Source organism: Aedes albopictus, chromosome 2 (assembly GCF_035046485.1).
Source record: "Aedes albopictus strain Foshan chromosome 2, AalbF5, whole genome shotgun sequence".
Taxonomy (NCBI): Eukaryota; Metazoa; Arthropoda; class Insecta; order Diptera; family Culicidae; genus Aedes; species Aedes albopictus.
Window position 1 is genome coordinate 467,594,200 of NC_085137.1, and position 18,637 is coordinate 467,612,836.

At 39.9% G+C, this 18,637-nt stretch overlaps 1 protein-coding gene across 1 annotated transcript; it reads right to left on the bottom strand.

Moving 5' to 3' along the window:
* Window positions 1–567: 567 nt before the first annotated feature.
* Window positions 568–18,070, bottom strand: LOC109418041 (Bardet-Biedl syndrome 1 protein homolog). The gene is made up of 4 exons (XM_019692204.3): window positions 17,794–18,070; window positions 3,201–3,469; window positions 1,684–3,146; window positions 568–723 (listed from the first exon to the last, which is right to left on the bottom strand). Exons 1-4 carry the CDS (start codon window positions 17,802–17,804, stop codon window positions 655–657), a joined length of 1,812 nt encoding a protein of 603 aa, XP_019547749.2. The 5' UTR covers window positions 17,805–18,070; the 3' UTR covers window positions 568–654.
* Between the last annotated feature and the right edge of the window lie 567 nt (window positions 18,071–18,637).

The window sequence follows — 18,637 nt, forward strand, 5'->3', positions numbered from 1 at the left end:
GACGGAACGCCCTAAAAAAGATCAGGAGCCCCTGGAACAACCTGATGCCCCTTAGAACCTCATGTTTTTGGGCTCTCTGGAAACTTCCTGGAAACCCCCTTGGCTCCACCTTTAATGCCCAGGAGCAAGACCTGTTCTCGCGAACTAGATTCCCTCATAAAGGCTCTGACTTAATTTATGCACAAAATTGTATCTTTTTATCCCCTAATTGGTCGGCGTTAAGTCAGACCGGACCATCTGTTTTTCAATGATTTCGAGAAAATGTCTCCTGCATGCATTTGAAATTTCAAATCTCTGGCATTATTTTCAGAAATACTTATTATTCTTTTATGTAATGGCACATCTGCATCAAAATAACGTCGAAAAGTTTAGGTTTAACGAATTACTCAGCTTATCTTTACCAGCCCGAAAAATCGCGTAGTCCACTCTGACTGAACGTCGACCAATTGAAAGATGCATCCCCAGCCAATGTCATTAGAAATCAAAAGAAACAGAGGACAGACTGATTACATCCAGTCGAAGGGGTATTCGGCTAAGAGAGTCCGAAAAGTCGGTACAAGATGATGAAATCTATTTTACATTTATTGTTTCAAGAATACAAGTATATACACACAGTTTAGTATGAAATATTGAAAAAAATAACCCTTCAAACGGTTAAAACGTGCCTAGTATCTGCGGTTCTGGCTGCGGCATCACGACCGTAGAAGCAATCAGCGGTTTAGTCTGAAAGAATAAAAAAACGTGATGCATACATTTAGGCGCACATCAATATTTCGCTTCATGGTAGTATGACTCAGGCTAGTTTGAAGGTTGGACCAAAGCCAACTTAGGAGGAAGTTGGACCATTGGAACACTTTTCGTTATGATTAAGTCATCTTTAAATCCAATAGCAAGAATTTGTGTGCACAGTCTGCTGCATCAATATCGCAAAAAAAAACAGTTAGGGGAACCGAGCCACTTGGGCAGTGGCTTCTATTTTCGGCACTGTCCGCTATAACTCAGTCAATTGATACAATTTTTGGAACGCGATGAGATGGGTAGTATCTAGTAATTGGTTCAAAATTGACTGAGTTACAGCGAAAAAGAGCCCAAAATGGAAGCCATTGCCCAAGTGGCTCGGTATCCTTAGTTAAAATTACCTGAAATACAGCCACAAGTGACCCTAATTGATTGCCCAGATGGTCCAACTCCTTATGGAAGGATGGAATAAAATGGACATTAAATTTGAATTCATTGATTTAATGTCCATTCCATACTACTGTAGGTTTCAACGGGATTATTTTTGAAGACTATCCGAAGTTTCAGCTCTCAGTTAATTGAATTGTGTTGCCTAATTTTCTATCAGTTACCGATGTTTCTGTCCGGTTATTAGGGTTATTAGACCATCTTCAGAGCTTCATGCATGTGTTAAAAGGATCACACATTTTTTTCTACTAATTTTAGGGCAATTGAGTTCCAAAGGGTCACGCCTTCAGATATATGTACTAATTTTAATTTTTTTTTTTTTTTTTTTTTTTTTTTTTTTGTTTATAGAGACTTTACCCTGAAGGGGCATTCGTCTCTAACTAATTTTAATCATTCGTGCCGAGTGTTCCAATTCTGTAGATGGGTCAAGAACCGGAACGGCACGTCAGCGTTAGGAGCAAATTCTGATATGTAAAATAGCAGTTGGTGTTGACTTACGTGTCCCGTTTTGAAAATCAACACTTTGATAAATGAGTTTTCCGGTGTTAAGTCTACTGGCGCAAGTCCATCGCTCGGATCCGTTACGACCGTAACTTTGAAATCCAGCTTCAGTGGCGCTCCCGGTACTAACATCGGCAATCTCAAGTACGGTCGATCCACCATATAGTGACGGTGATCTGCCTGAATCAACACATTCAATCCACTGGCCTCCTTTCGAGCTGAAATATTCTCAACAATTAGGAAAAGTTTGAAAACAGGTCCCAATCCCAAAACTTCAGCCGCCATTTTGATCGGAGCCATTCCAACATCCCCACTGACGTTACTATCCGCCGAATTGATGACGTCCACCGTAGCCCTGGCCGCCGTCAGCCGCATCCGCCACAACTCCGACTGAAACGAATTGTGAATCGCAGCAGCATGCTCCTTCTCCCTCAGTGTCTGCTCTACGAAGATCTTAGTCTTCTTCGGGATCTGCAGGTTCCCAGACGCCTCCTCACTGCTCGTCTTCATATCATAAATATTATCCGTGGTCGAAAACTCGGCCGTTCGCTTCAGGATCTTCACGATCAGTGACCCATCGGAAGTGACCAGAATCAGAACGTGCTCCTCCTGACCCAGTCGACCAAAAGTCAGCGCCGACACGGTCTCCGGAGCGTAGAACTGATCAACCAGCTTCTTCTGACAGTAGAACTGGACCAATCCACCGCGAAGGGCCACGCAGACCAAGCTAATACCGAGATGCGGCAACGGGACCGGAGTCATGCAAACCGCCGGCTGTGGCAGCGTTACCGACCAGAGTTTCTTGCCCTTCTTCGAGTAGCACAGAAGGTAGTTGTTCATGCAAACAACCACGATCGTTTGGTCGATCGGCAGCAGTGCCAAACCGGCGGACGGGTGATCCAGCTTGACGATGTGCTGACCCACGAGCCAACCCTTGCGCAACAGACAGAGGTATCCTTCGCGGGTGGCGACCACCAGGCGGAAGTCCACATCGTACTGGCCGGTGGCCGAGATCATGCTGGGCGTTCCTTGAAAGTTACAAGCCCGGGCCTGATGCAGAATGACGAAGGCTTGCGTGTCCAGGATGAAGATCTCGCTGGATTCGACGGTCAGGATCAGGCAAGATGCCGACTTGGAGTCGTTGGCGGCTTTCTTGATCGAAACCATTGAGGTGATGGTTGACAAACGTTTCAGGTCGTTGTTGGCTGATTGGATGATGAATGATGCGCGTTTGTCTTCGGGGAGGCTGAGAAGGTGTTGGGATTGTTCGGTGAGTTGGGAGAGATGAAGGGTGCGCAAGTTGTCGATGAGTTTGTCAACGTTTTCCGGACGAGCGGTTTGCAGTTTGTTCCAGGTGTCCGCTTCAAGCGGATCGATGTCCATTTCCGGGACGGTGAACTTGTAGTAGGGTTTCATGTTGCGGTAGAATAAGACATATGAAGAGATTGCCACGGCGATGACTAGAAAAAAGAGGAAGTTAGTGAATGAATATGTCTGCTTGTTTCAGTCTAAACTAGGAATTCTGGGCTCCGGTTCGTCCAAATAGAAACACTCGACTGCAGAAGGAATCTCCGGCAGGTTCTGCTCACTGGTCAGGTTAGTCCCTTTGTACACTTTTAGCTTGGGTTTGGCATCGAAGTCGAAAAGCGGGACGTCCACGATGACTAGCTGATAGTAGTTGTCGTTCTTGAGATCGCATAGGGACATACAGGACGGAAGGGTGTGAAGTGCGGCAGTTCCATCACACTGCGCATCCAGCCACTTTTCGGTGGCTTTAGTTTTGCTGAAATAAAACGGGTACCTTATCAAATACGATCAAGACGAAAGCTGGTTTTTATTTTCAAATAAAGGCATTAGAATGCCCTTAATCATATTATTGTATGCATTGTTGTTTTGTTCTGGTTTTATTGTATGCAATTTATAAAGGGATACCCCGAGCAGAAGGGAATAACAACAGCATAAGAACGTGTGTTATTTGGATAAAATAACTGAATAAAAAAATCGATTATTTTTAACATTTTTAACATTTTTAACATAACAGATTATGTTATAAACTTGTCTGTCATAAGCGGCAAAATAACAAATATCATAACAAAAAAATGTTCTTGGAAAACCATTTTAATAACTTGTTTTGTTAGTTTCAATAACAACTTTATAACAGTGCATTTGGAAAATATTTCAATAACAAATTTTAATATTAATTTGTTATTGATAATAATCGGAAAGCAAAATTTGTTATTATATCAAAATCGTAGCTAAGTAAATTATGATACTTATTATATAAAATTATTCACTTTGTCTCACGAACCCACACATAACATGAGTAAGAATACTGTAAATAAATGATCGAAAAATACTACTTCCAGAAATTTCTCCGAGAGTTCTTCCACGAAATCATTCACAGATTTTCAAAGACTTCTCTAGAAATTCCTTCAGAATTATGAACAGAATCCCTTCACGGATTTCTTCAGAATTCCCCGTGATTATTTGTTCCGAAATTCGTCTTGAGATTTCTCTGATTTTTTTTTTGAGGATTTCATAAGTTTTTTTTCCGAGAGTTTTTCAAAAGATTTTGTCAAAAATTCTAATAATTGCTCTGAAGTATTACTTTGGAATTTCTAAGAAGATTGTGCCAGGAGTTCTTTTAAAGACTTCTCCAGGGTATCGAAGGGTTCCTTCAGAACATTCAAATGTTTTCCCAAATATTATTTAAGGGATTTTCAGAGGATTCGTTCAGAAATTTTCTTCCTAACTGAATACAAAAGTGGAACAAAACACAAAGGACATATCATTATTATCGAATTATCACTTTGATTTCAATACTTGTTACTGTTGTGCTATTGTTGATAAGTTAATCAATAGTACAACAATAACAAAACTTGTACTTCAACAAAACATGTTATTGAAATGTAATTGAGTGAATGTATATCAATAGCTTGATTATAACTAAATGAGATTGTCCAACAAAATTTGTTATGGAAAAGCTATGCCTTGATAATTAAATAATAACAAAACTAGATATTAAAAGTGGTTATGTGATTTCGTAGTTATTAATTTGATATTCTCCTCTGCTCGGGACAGGGGAACAATAATGTACTTCGAAATAAGAATAGGGTAGAGCAGTGCTTCCCAAACTTTTAAGATGTATTGCCCCCTCATAGATAAACGTTTTCATCCCCCTAAGTGATTTTTTTTTCTATGATACATTTCGAATGAGTGTAATCAGTTTCGTACCTTTTAATTCCGCCCTATTTTGCTTATCCTTTTACAGATACGCGTATTTCGACTACCACTTGTAATCTTCCTCAGTGGATAACTGACACTGAGGAAGATTACATGTGGTAGTCGAAATACGCGTATCTGTTAAAGGATAAGCAAAATAGGGCGGAATTAAAAGGTACGAAACTGATTACACTCATTCGAAGAGGGTATTCTGCTTAGAGGGTTCGAAAAGGCGGTACAAGATGCTGAAACCTTGCTTATCGGAAGCACTTAAAAGCCCATTATTTGACACTACTGTGGCAAAACTGGTATTTAATGTATATAAATTAATATCGATCTCATTTTTATAGTCTGATTGTCTGCATTTGAAAAAAAAAACTGCATTTTTGCAATACATTTTGAAAACGTATTACATAATACGTACATACATAATAACGTAATACATATTCTAGAACAAAAACGAGCAAAACAGAATGGACTGTGAACATTTACGAACACTGGTTATCTTCAACCAGATGCTTTATCAATGTTCTAAAATGGGGTTCTTCAACTCCAGACATTTTTGGCCACACGTTCTCAAATAAGTGTGGTGGGAAATTGAAAAACAAATACAACAATATCTGTTACCTATGCAAAAAGTACAACTCAGGAATATAATGGTGTACTTTCAAATATAGTAAGCTTTGATCTGAATTGAAGAGTTTCGTATGAATTAGATACATTTTAATTGTAAAATAAGATATGCATATGCATCATTTACTACTCGGTTTTGAGGAAATTCAACGCAGAATGTGTGACAATTTTCAAAACATCTGCTAGTAATACGCAATGTTTGAAATTCCTTCGGGAAACTTCTTTAAAATATTTTCAAACAATGTGTGACGACTCTCATCCGAAAAGTGTTCTAAGATTCGCCTTAAGGGCAAGGTATTTGGTGAACAAGCTCAAATTTTCTCGAGCACAAATCTAGAGAAACGTCAAACGGATCTGGCTAGAAATGTAACTCAATGTGCGCGGAAGCAAGCATCAAGTTACATTTTCAGCCAGAAAGGTTTGACGGTTCTCTAGATTTGTGCTCGGGAAAATTGGAGCTATGTACTCTAAATACCTTTTCCAGAAACTTCATGTTTTTGATTGATTCCATGATAAAAAAAACCCGCGTATGATTTAAAAACAAAACTTTCTCATCAAGTAAAAACAAACACTTCCATTCATAATTTTGACAAAAATCAATCATCAATTTTCGCCATAGAAGTTTTTTTTTATATATATAATTTATAAGATCTCCAGGATCCAAATGAATTCTTTTGAAAAATTCGTATATAAGTCTTTTTTTTTCATGGCATTTGCCAAAAAATCCACATAAATATATTGTAGATTTACCGGCTACTTGTATTCTACCGGTCTCTTCAGTATGGCCTCCAAAATAGCCGTTTTATAAAAAAAAAGTAACTTAAAAATGATTTTAAACATTTTTATTGTATGCGCTATTCCTATTGCCACTTGCTACTCAGTGACCTTCATTTTTTGACAATCAAGTTCATTTTCATATGAGAACGGCTACTTAGTAACGGCTACTTAAGTAACCGGTAGAAGACAAGTAGCCGGTAAATCCACAATATTGTGAATTTACTTCGAAGATGCGTTTCCATGCGTTCTTGTAAAATTATAGTCTTCTAAGTTAATGCGCGTATTACGTTAAACAACCTTTACAATGATTCTCTGTAAAATAATATATAAAACACGCATTGAAAAATTTAATGCTGAAATTTTGAACCAGAATTTCTTAAAATTGTTACAACGAAAACTTTTTATCTTGACAAACTCTTCCGAAAATGCATTGGAGCACCCCTCCGACTATGCTCCTCCATCAGCATCCAAAGTATCTAAATACCAAGGTAAGATACTCCAACTATTATTCATGTATTGGTGAGAAAAGGAAAATAACAAAAATAGTTATGAAATTCGCGCAGATTTGTATGGGCAAATCATTATTTAGCAAACTTTTTTGAGAAGTTAATCTCTCACATCTTAGAAGCAATTATTGAAATGCATCTCACTAGATAAAAAATTACTTCCATGCAATAAATCAGAAAATATCTTCATTTGAAAATCGGAGACAATTATTTTTTAATTGATTCTAAACATAATTTTACAGCATTAGGAAACGTCCAAACTAATAAAAATAATAAAAATTGGTAGAAATAATGACATTCTAGAGCAAAATCACCAACTTTTCATAACTAACGCAGATGTGTTAGTCGGTCTCGTTATTGACATTTGCAGGAATATTTACCTTGGTATTTAGATACGTTGGGCAGCATCGGCAGCATGAGCAGCATAAAAGAAATGTCAGATTGGATCAAAACAAACCACACACGGAACCGCCAAACTACCCAAAATTGAGTTCTTTTGACGCAATCCCATAGTTCGGTCCAATAAGCCAAATTTGAGTAAATCGATTAAACTCACACTAGGTAAATTGCCTTCACCTCCAGCAAAAACATTTACTTAAGAGTAGGTAAATTCAACCCAAGACCTCCCCTCCTCTCTCCTCTCCTCTTCTTGGCGTAACGTCCTCACTGGGACAAAGCCTGCTTCTCAGCTTAGTGTTCTATGAGCACTTCCACAGTTATAAACTGAGAGCTTCCTCTGCCAATGACCATTTTGCATGTGTATATCGTGTGGCAGGCACGAAGTTACTCTATGCCCAAGGAAGTCAAGGAAATTTCCTTTTCGAAAAGATCCTGGACCGACCGGGAATCGAACCCGTCACCCTCAGCATGGTCATGCTGAATACCCGTGCGTTTACCGCCCCGGCTACATGACCCCCCCCCCCCCCCCCATTCAACCCAAATTTGAGTAAACCTGCATTTATCCAAAATTGGCTTATTGGGCTCAAGGACCCCCGTTGGGTAGATGCATCTCTGTTTGTTTTTGACAACATCCGGTGAGGAAAAGAGGGAAAACAAGCTTTAAGTAAAATCGACCCAAAAATTAGGTAGTTTTATTTCTTCGTGCACCATTCGAGAGAGAGAATCTCACGTACGTGTTGCGTATACGTTAAATATGTCATAGCGATGTGTCAGTTTGCCTGCTGTCTCGCTCTTCAATTTCGCCCACTTTGGGAATCGCCGGGGTAGAGGGTATATTATACGGCACAGAATTGTATTTAAGTTCACTTGAAAATAAACCGTCGAAGTAAAGTTCCTCACTCGCATTTCTTATATCCGTCTCGAAACAGCCTCACCATTCGATAATACCAAAAATGCGACGGAACTTTGGAATATCTGAGAAAAATACATGGACTGCATCAAAATTCTGCCAGAATAACGATATTCTGCTAAAAATTCTAAAATTTCTTCGAATATTCTAATATTTGACGAGTCTGAGAACATCTAGGAAAACAAATATAATAATTATAAAAAATCACGAGATCTGCTGGCATGCTCTAGAATTTCGAAAAAAAACGGCTTACATCTATATATTTCAACGTCAATATTTAAGATTTAAAAAAAAAGTTTACAATTCCTGGAATCCGACGGAACTTTGGAAAATCCGGGAAAACTCCAAGGACAGTAATAAAATTCTATGAAAAATTTGGCTAAAATAATGGTTTTCTGCCGAAAAAATCTCAAATTCCAACGAAAATTATGGTATTCTCAACCCTATTCGTGCATTGGGGTCATTATGGCCCCTAAACATACACTAGGTCAGCAAGGTGAGATAATGCACGAATAAGGTAAAACAAGCCTCACAAACCTAACCACTCTATTTATTTCAATGCGAAAATAAAAAATATCACCAGAAAAAAAAATCCTCCTCTACTTTCATAATACCCACAGACACATGTAAGATTCTAATAACTTCTAATACTAATACTATGAACATTCTAAACTTTCCGAGGATTTCTTTGTAATCACCGCATTTTTGTAAAAGTCCTGGATGACTTGAGTAAAATTCAGAAATTCTGTAGAACAATCTGAAAATCATAAAGTTTCGCTAAAAAATTACGAAATTCCGTTGAGGTTTCCGACGAAACTCGTAAAATTTTGCTGAAATATATTAAAATTTAATGGAAATTTTTGAACAAACCCGTTGAGAATCTTCAAATTTTCTCGTTAAAATTTCGAAACCTCAATCAAAAATATAAAAATATCGTTGGAAGATCTTGCAACAATTTCAGCAAAATAAACAAAAAAAATCGCCAAAAGATTTAAATTTCTAACGAAAGTTCTGTAAGATTATTGCACATGAAAAATTTCGCTAAAAATCCGACAAAATTATGGGATAAGGAGGAATTTAATAGAAAAATAAAAAAATGCAAATGATTCTAAAATACCTTTTATTCATTCAAGTCCCGAGTTTTAGCTCATTGATTCTGAAATTCTATCGAGAGTTCCAAAATTTTCACAAAAATGATGAGATTTCATATAACCCTCTTATACCCGGATTTTAAATTTCGATCTAAATATAATTTTTCTTTGTCTAAAATCGATTTAAACATGTGTTGGAAGTTTTTTTTTTCAATTCTCGATTTTGTGAATTTTAGTTTATGGTTTTGATAATTTTTTTTTTGAACATCCCTTCACTTTTATATTTTTCCTCAAAGCTACGAGAAATTGGGTATACAGATTTTGAAGACGAAAATATTATGTGATTGCACAGCGCAACCCTGTTTTGTCTCAAGAGCAAACTTATGCCGCTGAATCCGAATCCGAGCTCAGATTTGCTCCAGCACGTCACAATTGTGAGCGAGGTATGGCTAATTTATTGGGCAAAGTCATTAAGCATGAAAATATATTTTTTAAGCAACCAAAGTATGAATTGGTCAATTAACATCTAAAATAACGACTCATGCAAAATATTTCGTTTTACCAAATCAAATTTGTAGGTTTAAGCATTTTATGTAAACTTGCATGCAACTTTTGGAGGGTGACTTGTAGGAGAAATATCGCATCTAACATAAATCGCTTAAAACTATCAAAATCGATTTGGTAAAACGAAATTTTTGCATGAATCGTTAATTTGGATGTTAATTGGCCAAATTATCCTTTCATTGGTCATTGGTTCATTGGGCCAAATTTTCCTTTCAAAAAAACATTTCCATGCTTAATGGGGGCCGTGCACAAATTACGTCACGCTCTTAGGGGGGAGGGGGTTTTGCAGAACGTGACGACCCTTACAAAAAATATTAAGGTCCCATACAAATAGTGTGACATAGGGTGGAGGGGGGTTGAAAAAGGTCGATTTTAGCGTGACATAATTTGTGTATCACCCCAATGGTTTGCAGTCAAAAAAGCCCAAAATCGCATATTTTGCCCTATAAATTGAGGTATAGCTCAAAATTGTTGCGTGCTGGAGCAAATCTGAGCCCGGATTCAGATTCAGCGGCCCAAAATCTGTCAGAGACACAAAAGTTTGCTCTTGAGACAGACCAAGTTAATTTTTGTTACGCTGTGTTATTGATAAAATATTTTTAATTTATTTTTTTTAATGGAAAGTGTTATTTTCCGTGTAATTTTTAGGAAAATCATGTTAGTGTGTATTTAACTTCTTTCAATTCTTTAACCATAATTAAATGGAAAAAATTAAAAGCCCTCTAATACCCAACCCCGCCTTTAGACGGGGTATAGTTTGAGCATTTATGTTGTTTTTGTTCCGTGGACAATCAAAACTTTTATATTTTTGGCTGATATTTAGGACTGTTCTGTATATCTGAAAATGATTTTTGGTGTCCAATACACTTTATTTATATTTTTTCAAATCATTGAAAAATTAATGTTTTAGTCATTCTTCTGAAGTCATAGTTTATTCTGTATTAAATCACTACTATTAACATATTTGAAATTTTTCTCAAATCATTCCGTCATAGTTATATAGTTTAAGGAAATTGAAAACACTCTAAAAATAATTTTCGTAAAACTACACAGAAAATAAAATTTCCCTAGAAAAAAAAGAAAAATATCTCGAAATCTAAAAATTTGTTCGTCTCAAAAAAATGCTTATCCCAAATAGAATTTAAGGAAAAATATGAAAGTGTAGAGTTATTCAAAAATAAAAAATAGAATAATCAAAAACCTGAATTCACAAAATCGAGAATTGAAAAGAATCATCTTCCAAAACATGTTTAAATCGATTTTAGATGACGAAAGATGATATTTAGTTCAGAATCAAAAATTTGGGTATTAGGGTTAACTGTTGCGATTTAATACTAACGAAACTATGACAACTAAAAGGAGACCAAAACATCAGTTTTTAAATGATTTAAAAAAATTTTTAATACGCTTCAAAAGACACCAATAGTTATTTATGTAACGAGTTGCAAAAAGTTGATTTTTTCAGCACGAGTCGTACATTTATCCAACGAGGCTTGCCGAGTTGGATAAATACGAAGAGTGCTGAAAAAATCGAGTTTTGCAACGAGTTCCATACAAAATTTTATGCAATGAATTTTTCATAATGCAACCCATTTGAGTTGCATAATGTTCATAATGCTACTCATTTGAGTTGCATTATGAACATTATTTGTATTTGTATTTGTATTTGTATTTAAAATAATTCATCTGACATGTTAGTCTTAATGAATAAAATTAATTAATATTACGTACATACATTTAAACGACATTTAACACAGATTTTATACGATTAGCGAAAATTCTTGTCGGTTCATTAAAAACGAAGAATTCCTCCACATCTGTAAAAGCACGAATACACGCTGAGAAGGGCTCGTTGTAGCCATACACGGTCCGGTGGAAAGTTGGTTGTAGTAACGTCGAATTTCGAAGATGTATGGTCGGAACACGGAAGTTTAATGAAGAAAGCAACGCTGGAGCATCGATTTCACTATTAAGTAGTTTAGCTACAAGTAGCGACTGCTGTACTTTTCGCCGTCGCTCCAAGGTCTCCAACCCTAGTAGCTGGCATCTGTCTGGATAGGGTGGCAAGTTATCAGGATCTCTCCAAGGCAAACTTCTCAAGGCTAAGCGGATGAACCGTCTCTGAATTCGTTCAATTCTTAGGCTCCACGTGACTTGGTACGGATGCCATACGACGGAGGCATTTTCCAAAATTGGGCGTACTAGTGCACAGTAAAGAGATTTCCAACAATGCGGGTCAGAAAAATCCTTGGCTATTTTGGAAATGAAGCCTAACTGACGCGATGCCTTCGATACTATTTCAGAGCGATGAAGATCGAAAGTCATTTTAGTATCCAAACGAACACCTAGGTCTGTCACACTAGTCACTCTGTTCAGGGGATCTCCTTCAATATGATATCGAAAATCAATCGGCTGTACTGTGCGGTGGAAAGTAATCACCTGACATTTTTCCACGCTTATGGTCAGCTTATTTCTACGGCACCAATCTGCGAAAAGTGTCAGCGAGTTCTGAAGATGTCTGCAATCATTTATACAACGCACCACAATATACAGCTTGAGGTCATCCGCATAGATCAGCTTCAATCCTTCGTCCAAAACCAAAGCAGCATCATTGAAGAAAATAATGAAAAGCAACGGTCCAAGATTGCTTCCTTGCGGAACTCCGGACTTGTTGGAAAATGATGATGATACACAGCCGTCGATCTTCACTCGAAGCTCTCGTCCTGTAAGGTATGACTCCAACCAAGACACCAAATGCGAAGCGACACCAAGGCGAGATAACTTTCGTAGAAGTATTCCGTGGTCAATTTTATCAAACGCTGCCTTCAAGTCGGTGTAAATAGCGTCCACCTGGGCATTTGCTTCCATTCCCCTCAAACACTTCGATGTGAAAGTCAGCAAGTTGGTAGTGACCGATCGATTAGGCATGAACCCATGTTGTTCAGTGGAGATATAGCTTTTTGTGGCATCGAAGATGATTCCACATACTATTATCTCAAACAGTTTGGAGACAGCTGACAAGCTAGTGATTCCCCGATAGTTCGCGACATTATGGCGATCACCACGTTTGAAAACAGGTGTCATATACGATTGTTTCCATATGCGTGGGAATTTGGCCTGCTGGAGTGAGCGATTGAAAATATCGCACAAAGGTTGTGCCAATGCAGAAATACAACGGCAGATGATAACTGCAGGTAATCCATCGGGACCGGGAACATATGATCGTTTTAGTTTTTTAGCCGCCAGTGAGACCATGTCCGGGTTTATAGTGAACATTCCTAGATCAACGACGTCGACGGGAACATCACGGACAGCGTCTGCAATCTCCCATTCAGAAGCGGCGTTCAGGGAAAATACGGATTCGAAGTGTTTAGCAAATAAATGACTTGATCCTTGTGCAGACATCGCATATGCATCGTTCAAATGTACGTTTGACGGGATAGCATCATTTTTCCTTTTGGAATTAACGAAGCGCCAAAAGCCACGAGGATTTCTTCTTAGATCCATTTGAACACGCAGAACGTACGATTTGTATAGGGAGGCGTTATTGTAACGGTATGCATTGCTGGCACGATGGAAGTTGCGTTTATTGATAGGCGTTCGTTGGCGACGTAGCTTTCTTTGACACGCATTGCGTGCGCGCTTCAATTTTCGTAAATAGGGTGTGCTCCAAGCGGGAGAAACAGGTGGGCGAATCCGAGGTACATGGGATACAAGCCACTCGTTTAAAACGTTCGAAAAGCTTTCGGCCATATCATCCACATCGTTGTTATGAGAAATTTCATTCCAATTTACCGCTAGCAAATAGTCCGAAAGAGCTTCGAAATCAATCATGCGAAAATTAAGGGGCCGGTTCCCTAAAGGGCGATCGATCTTATCATCCTGCGCCAAACATGCAGGTAGAGATATCTCGAGTGGAGGATGGTGAGGATCAACGGGTAATAATGGATCCGAAGAGGAGTTCACATCGGCCACACAATCCGGCAAGCAGAATACCAAGTCAAGAATACGATCAAGATGATTATTCACAAGATTTCTTTGGACCAGGTTTAAATAGTCCATCCCATCCAGAAGAGTGCTGCTAGCTACCGGTAGTTGAGAATTGCTGCATTGAATTGAATTTTCAACTAGACACCAATTCATATGTGGCTGATTGTAATCGCCGCACACAACCACAGCATCGTCGGGTGAACATTTTCCGCAAAGCTCATTCATTGAGCAAAGATGCTCATTGAGTATGCTCGCGCATTGGCTTTTGTCCGGCGGGATGTAGATTGCGCAAAAAAAGATTTTCCTACCTTTAATTGATGCCGACACGCAAATTTGTTCCAACCTTCGCCCACTAGCCGTATGTACTACGCTACTGACGTATTGCTGGGAAATGCCAATTAAAACTCCTCCAAATCGAGTTCTATCACTGTTTTCGGGGCTCCGATCACAGCGGTAAACGTTGAAGGCTGTGCCGAAGAGTTGTTGCGAAGTAATGCAATCGTTCAAGCCGGTCTCCGTCAAGATGATTACGTCGAAATTGCAGTCGGTTGTCACAAGAAGCAGGTCGTCTATTTTCGTCCTTAGGCCACGGACGTTTTGATAATACATCCAGATCGCATCGTTTGTTTCACCAGATGATTTACGACTAGAAGCAATCGACAGTGACGGGAGAGTATTGTTCGTAATGCAACAGTACTTGCCTGCATCAGGGGGTTGGAAGACCCCTTCACCACACACGGACACAGGACCGGGATGTCTGCAGGTCGCTGGCGGGAGGGGCTCGACTGTACCGAGGGGCTCAGGGGCTTCCATAGGACTGGCAGGCATGCATCCCGGTGGTGAACAAGGAACAAATCGAATCGTCGAGGGCGTTGGTGGATAACTGGAGAAATCTGCGGTGCCAGATGGGATCCGTGACGAAGATGGCATTGGGTAACTGGAAGCGATGGGCGTTAACGGCAGATAATCGCTCTTAATACAACTGTACTTGCCTGCATCTGTGGGTTGGAAGACCCCGTCACCACGCACGGACACAGGACCGGGATGTCTGCAGGTCGCTGGCAGGAGGGGCTCGACTGTACCGAGGGGCTCAGGGGCTTCCATAGGACTGGCAGGCATGCATCCCGGTGGTGAACAAGGAACAAATCGAATCGTCGAGGGCGTTGGTGGATAACTGGAGAAATCTGCGGTGCCAGATGGGATCCGTGACGAAGATGGCATTGGGTAACTGGAAGCGATGGGCGTTAACGGCAGATAATCGTTCTTAATACAACTGTACTTGCTTGCATCTGTGGGTTGGAAGACCCCGTCACCACGCACGGACACAGGACCGGGATGTCTGCAGGTCGCTGGCAGGAGGGGCTCGACTGTACCGAGGGGCTCAGGGGCTTCCATAAAACTGGCAGGCGCGCATCCCGGTGGTGAGCAGGAAACATGTCGAATCGACGAGGGCTGAGTTGGCTCGGATGCCGAGCAATTGTCAGATGATAATGCATTTTCAGCGTCATAAGCGGCAGTGACGGGACTGGAAGCGGGAAGGCGATCAGGAAGTGTTTGCTCGTGAAAATGTGGGTACTTGCCTGGAACAGCAGGCTGGAGAACCCCTTCACCAGATTCGACAGCAGGACCATGACGACTCGGACGAACGATGACAGCATTAGGCGGGACTGTGTCGAACTGAGAAGAGGTCTCCAAAATGCTTTCTACGGTGCGTCGCGGTTTCATTTCTCCTCCAGTTGAATGAATATTTAGGGGTCAGCATTCCACAGGTTCAATCGAAGCAGAGGCAAACTGGGATGATTCGCCAGGGTCCGGTGTAACAGTGATCGAAGGAGTGCATGCATCGGGCATCCAATATTTTCCTACACGAGTATCTTCAAATTCACGGAAAAGAATACCCTTCGGCCACGACGAAGGATCAAGTGCGGCTTCACGGAATATGGGATCGATGCCTACTTTGAATGAAATGAAGTTCAGAGAATTCACATCGGTTCCCTGTTTTATCAATGGAATAGCTTTCGCTGTGTCGCATTGTAAGGAATCTCTGGTTAACTTTTCTACAGCATCTGGTTTTACACTAGGATGTAACCGTGAGAGATAGATCCAAAACATAACAGTAGGCACAGGAACGGTTGCAACTGCGCTGGTATGATCGGTTGATCTTGTCCCCCCAATGAGAGGCTTAGCAGGGTGGGCTTCATGATTATCATCAATCCGACGACGTTTCATCGTACGCCGGGGAGCAGTAACTGGCAGTATTGGCGTGACTGAATTAATCCTGTTCGAAAGCTGCGCAATTTGTTCAGTATGCTTAGCAAGTTCACTTTTCAGCTCTGCGTTAGCAGCTTCCTGATTCTTTGTCAGTTCACATATCGCATTACCAACTGAAGACATGGCATTGCGGAATCGTATCACCTTCATTAATTTCGAACATTCGTCACACATCCAGTGATAGTTCGGTATGTCGGATACGGATTTGACTACATTTTTGTCAATACTTGCGCATTTAAGGTGGACAACATGCTCGCAAAAACCCATGCAAGTGATGACATCATCCGTACGTTTAATCGCCTTAGCGCAACGATCGCAAGCAGTGGTCATATCGCAAACGTAGTCGACTCCTTCAACACAAACAAACGATATGCTTGAAACGTAGATGAGTAGTGGTATATACAGCTATTGCGTCACCACCAGGAATATTTCACAGCCAATCGAGCAGTAAAGCACGCTACCTTCAAAGCTTGCAATGGGAGTTTGCTTTTCTCAAAACCAGGTGTCGCTTCGGTTAATACAACTGTTTTTCATTTTGCAACTCATTTCAGTTGCATAATGAACCAGTTCGGAAAAATTGGCCATTATGATACCAAAATGAGTTATATAAAATATAAATTATGATACTGAATTGCATAAAAATTATTTTGAGATTAACATAACAATCCTAAAACATAAAAATTTTAATTGCTTAGCCAAGAAAAAATACAAATGTGCTCAAACTATACCCCTTCTGAAGGCAGGGTTGGGTATTAGAGGGTTACAACAAATAAAAATCAACGAATACACATAAAATCCGACTAAATCTCGGAAGATCTATGGAAAATCTTAGGTTTCCACGGAATATATATAAAATATTGTCGAAATTTCCGACAAAAAGGGTGAATTTTTGCAGATGGTAAAAATCTAAAAACTTGTAATTTTTTGTTCAACAGTTTTTTTGTCACCCGATTCAAGTCTCAACTTGTCAATTAGCAACATTCCTTGCCTTCTAATTCTAAGTTTTTCTATGACATACAGCAAATCTGGAAAATGCCAGAAAAGGACAACATGTATCAAAGTCTTTGTACTTTTAGAAAAATTCAATTGAAGTGATTTTCCTATTGTTGAGCACTTACCAAATGTTTAAACAGTTCCTAAAAATCTTACTATGAATCAAGCTTAACTCTAGTAGGGTGTTGGGGTGCGTTACATTATCGTAGTGTGCCTAGCTTAATGTCTTAGGTTAAGTAACTCTTGCTCAACGAAAACGGATGGAAGAATTATTTATAACAAACTTTAAGAGCAGTTTGAAAAAGAAAGATTTGTTATCTAAGCATTGGTGCGTTAAGTATTCTTTCACGAACCATCAAAGCCTTATGCAAAAAGTTTAACTCCGAACTTGCAATCGTTTCGTGGCTCAACTCACTTTCTTCAATAACGGCCTTGCAATGGATTCCGTGACGCGTACTTAGGTTCATATCTCTCTGTCCCAATCGTTAAACCCGGTGCCCTGCCCGGTCCATAATTACCAGGCAGATAAATTGAAAAAAGAAAGCTCCTCCAATGAACCACGCACTGAACTCCATCAAAGTACCATCAAGCACAGAATAGGCATAAAGAGAAAGACCTTCATCGCCCGGCCCGGCAATCACCACCGACGTCGACCGGGGTTGCGTAACAAATCGGATTGACAAGTCAACAACGGCAAATCCACCGCCACACACCGACGACAACTCCAACTCCACCAAGTGCTGCCACTTACCTTAGAAACATGATCGTTCCAACGCCGCCGCTGCTGTTCCGATTTCATAAACTAATTAGTATCACACGGCCCAGCCAGCAGCAGCGCGATTAGCCACTCTCACTCGGGTCGTCGGTCCAAATCCCTCCTCGGCTTAGCTCTTCTCAGTCGGGTGCGGAGGGACTTCGCCCTCAATACGGAACACGGAACGGATCGCGGAAACGGATTGCTTTAACGGTGAAAATCCTTGCACCGAAAATTACCTACTGCAGCCAGCACTGGGGGAAAATTCGCCCGATTTGTTTGGGTCCCATCTGGTTACCGTTGGCGACAGGTGTGTCTGTGTCTGTAGATATGGGCCAACGCGCGCGGAGGGAACCTGTTGCACTCTGTATGTTCCAACGGAGGTGGGTTTGTGCTTCATGCTTTCGGCATTTGTTTATGGTCACGTAGACTATGTTGGGATGCGCTTGGATGGGTGCGCAGAGTGCATTATGGGTTCAACCAGCGCCAGTATTTTGTGGGTGATATCTGTAGATGCTGAAATGCTGGAAGTTTTACGATGATGGGGAAACTGGTTCTTATGGAAAAAGAGAGTTATCACTTTATCACTTTCATTTTAATGAGAATGAATCATCAGTGTGTTTTGACTGAGGTCTAGGTGGTTTGTTATAACCTGTGAAATTACAATTTGTGTACGCTAAAAATTTGATAGGTTTGATTTGAACTTTGCTGAGAAGGCCGGCTCCAGACCTAAGAAACATTATACATAAGTTTTATTCTGCTCTAAAAGAGATTTTTGTTACCAATAACACTAATTCATACTTTAAAACCTCTTAATCTTCTTCTTCTTCTTCATGGCTTG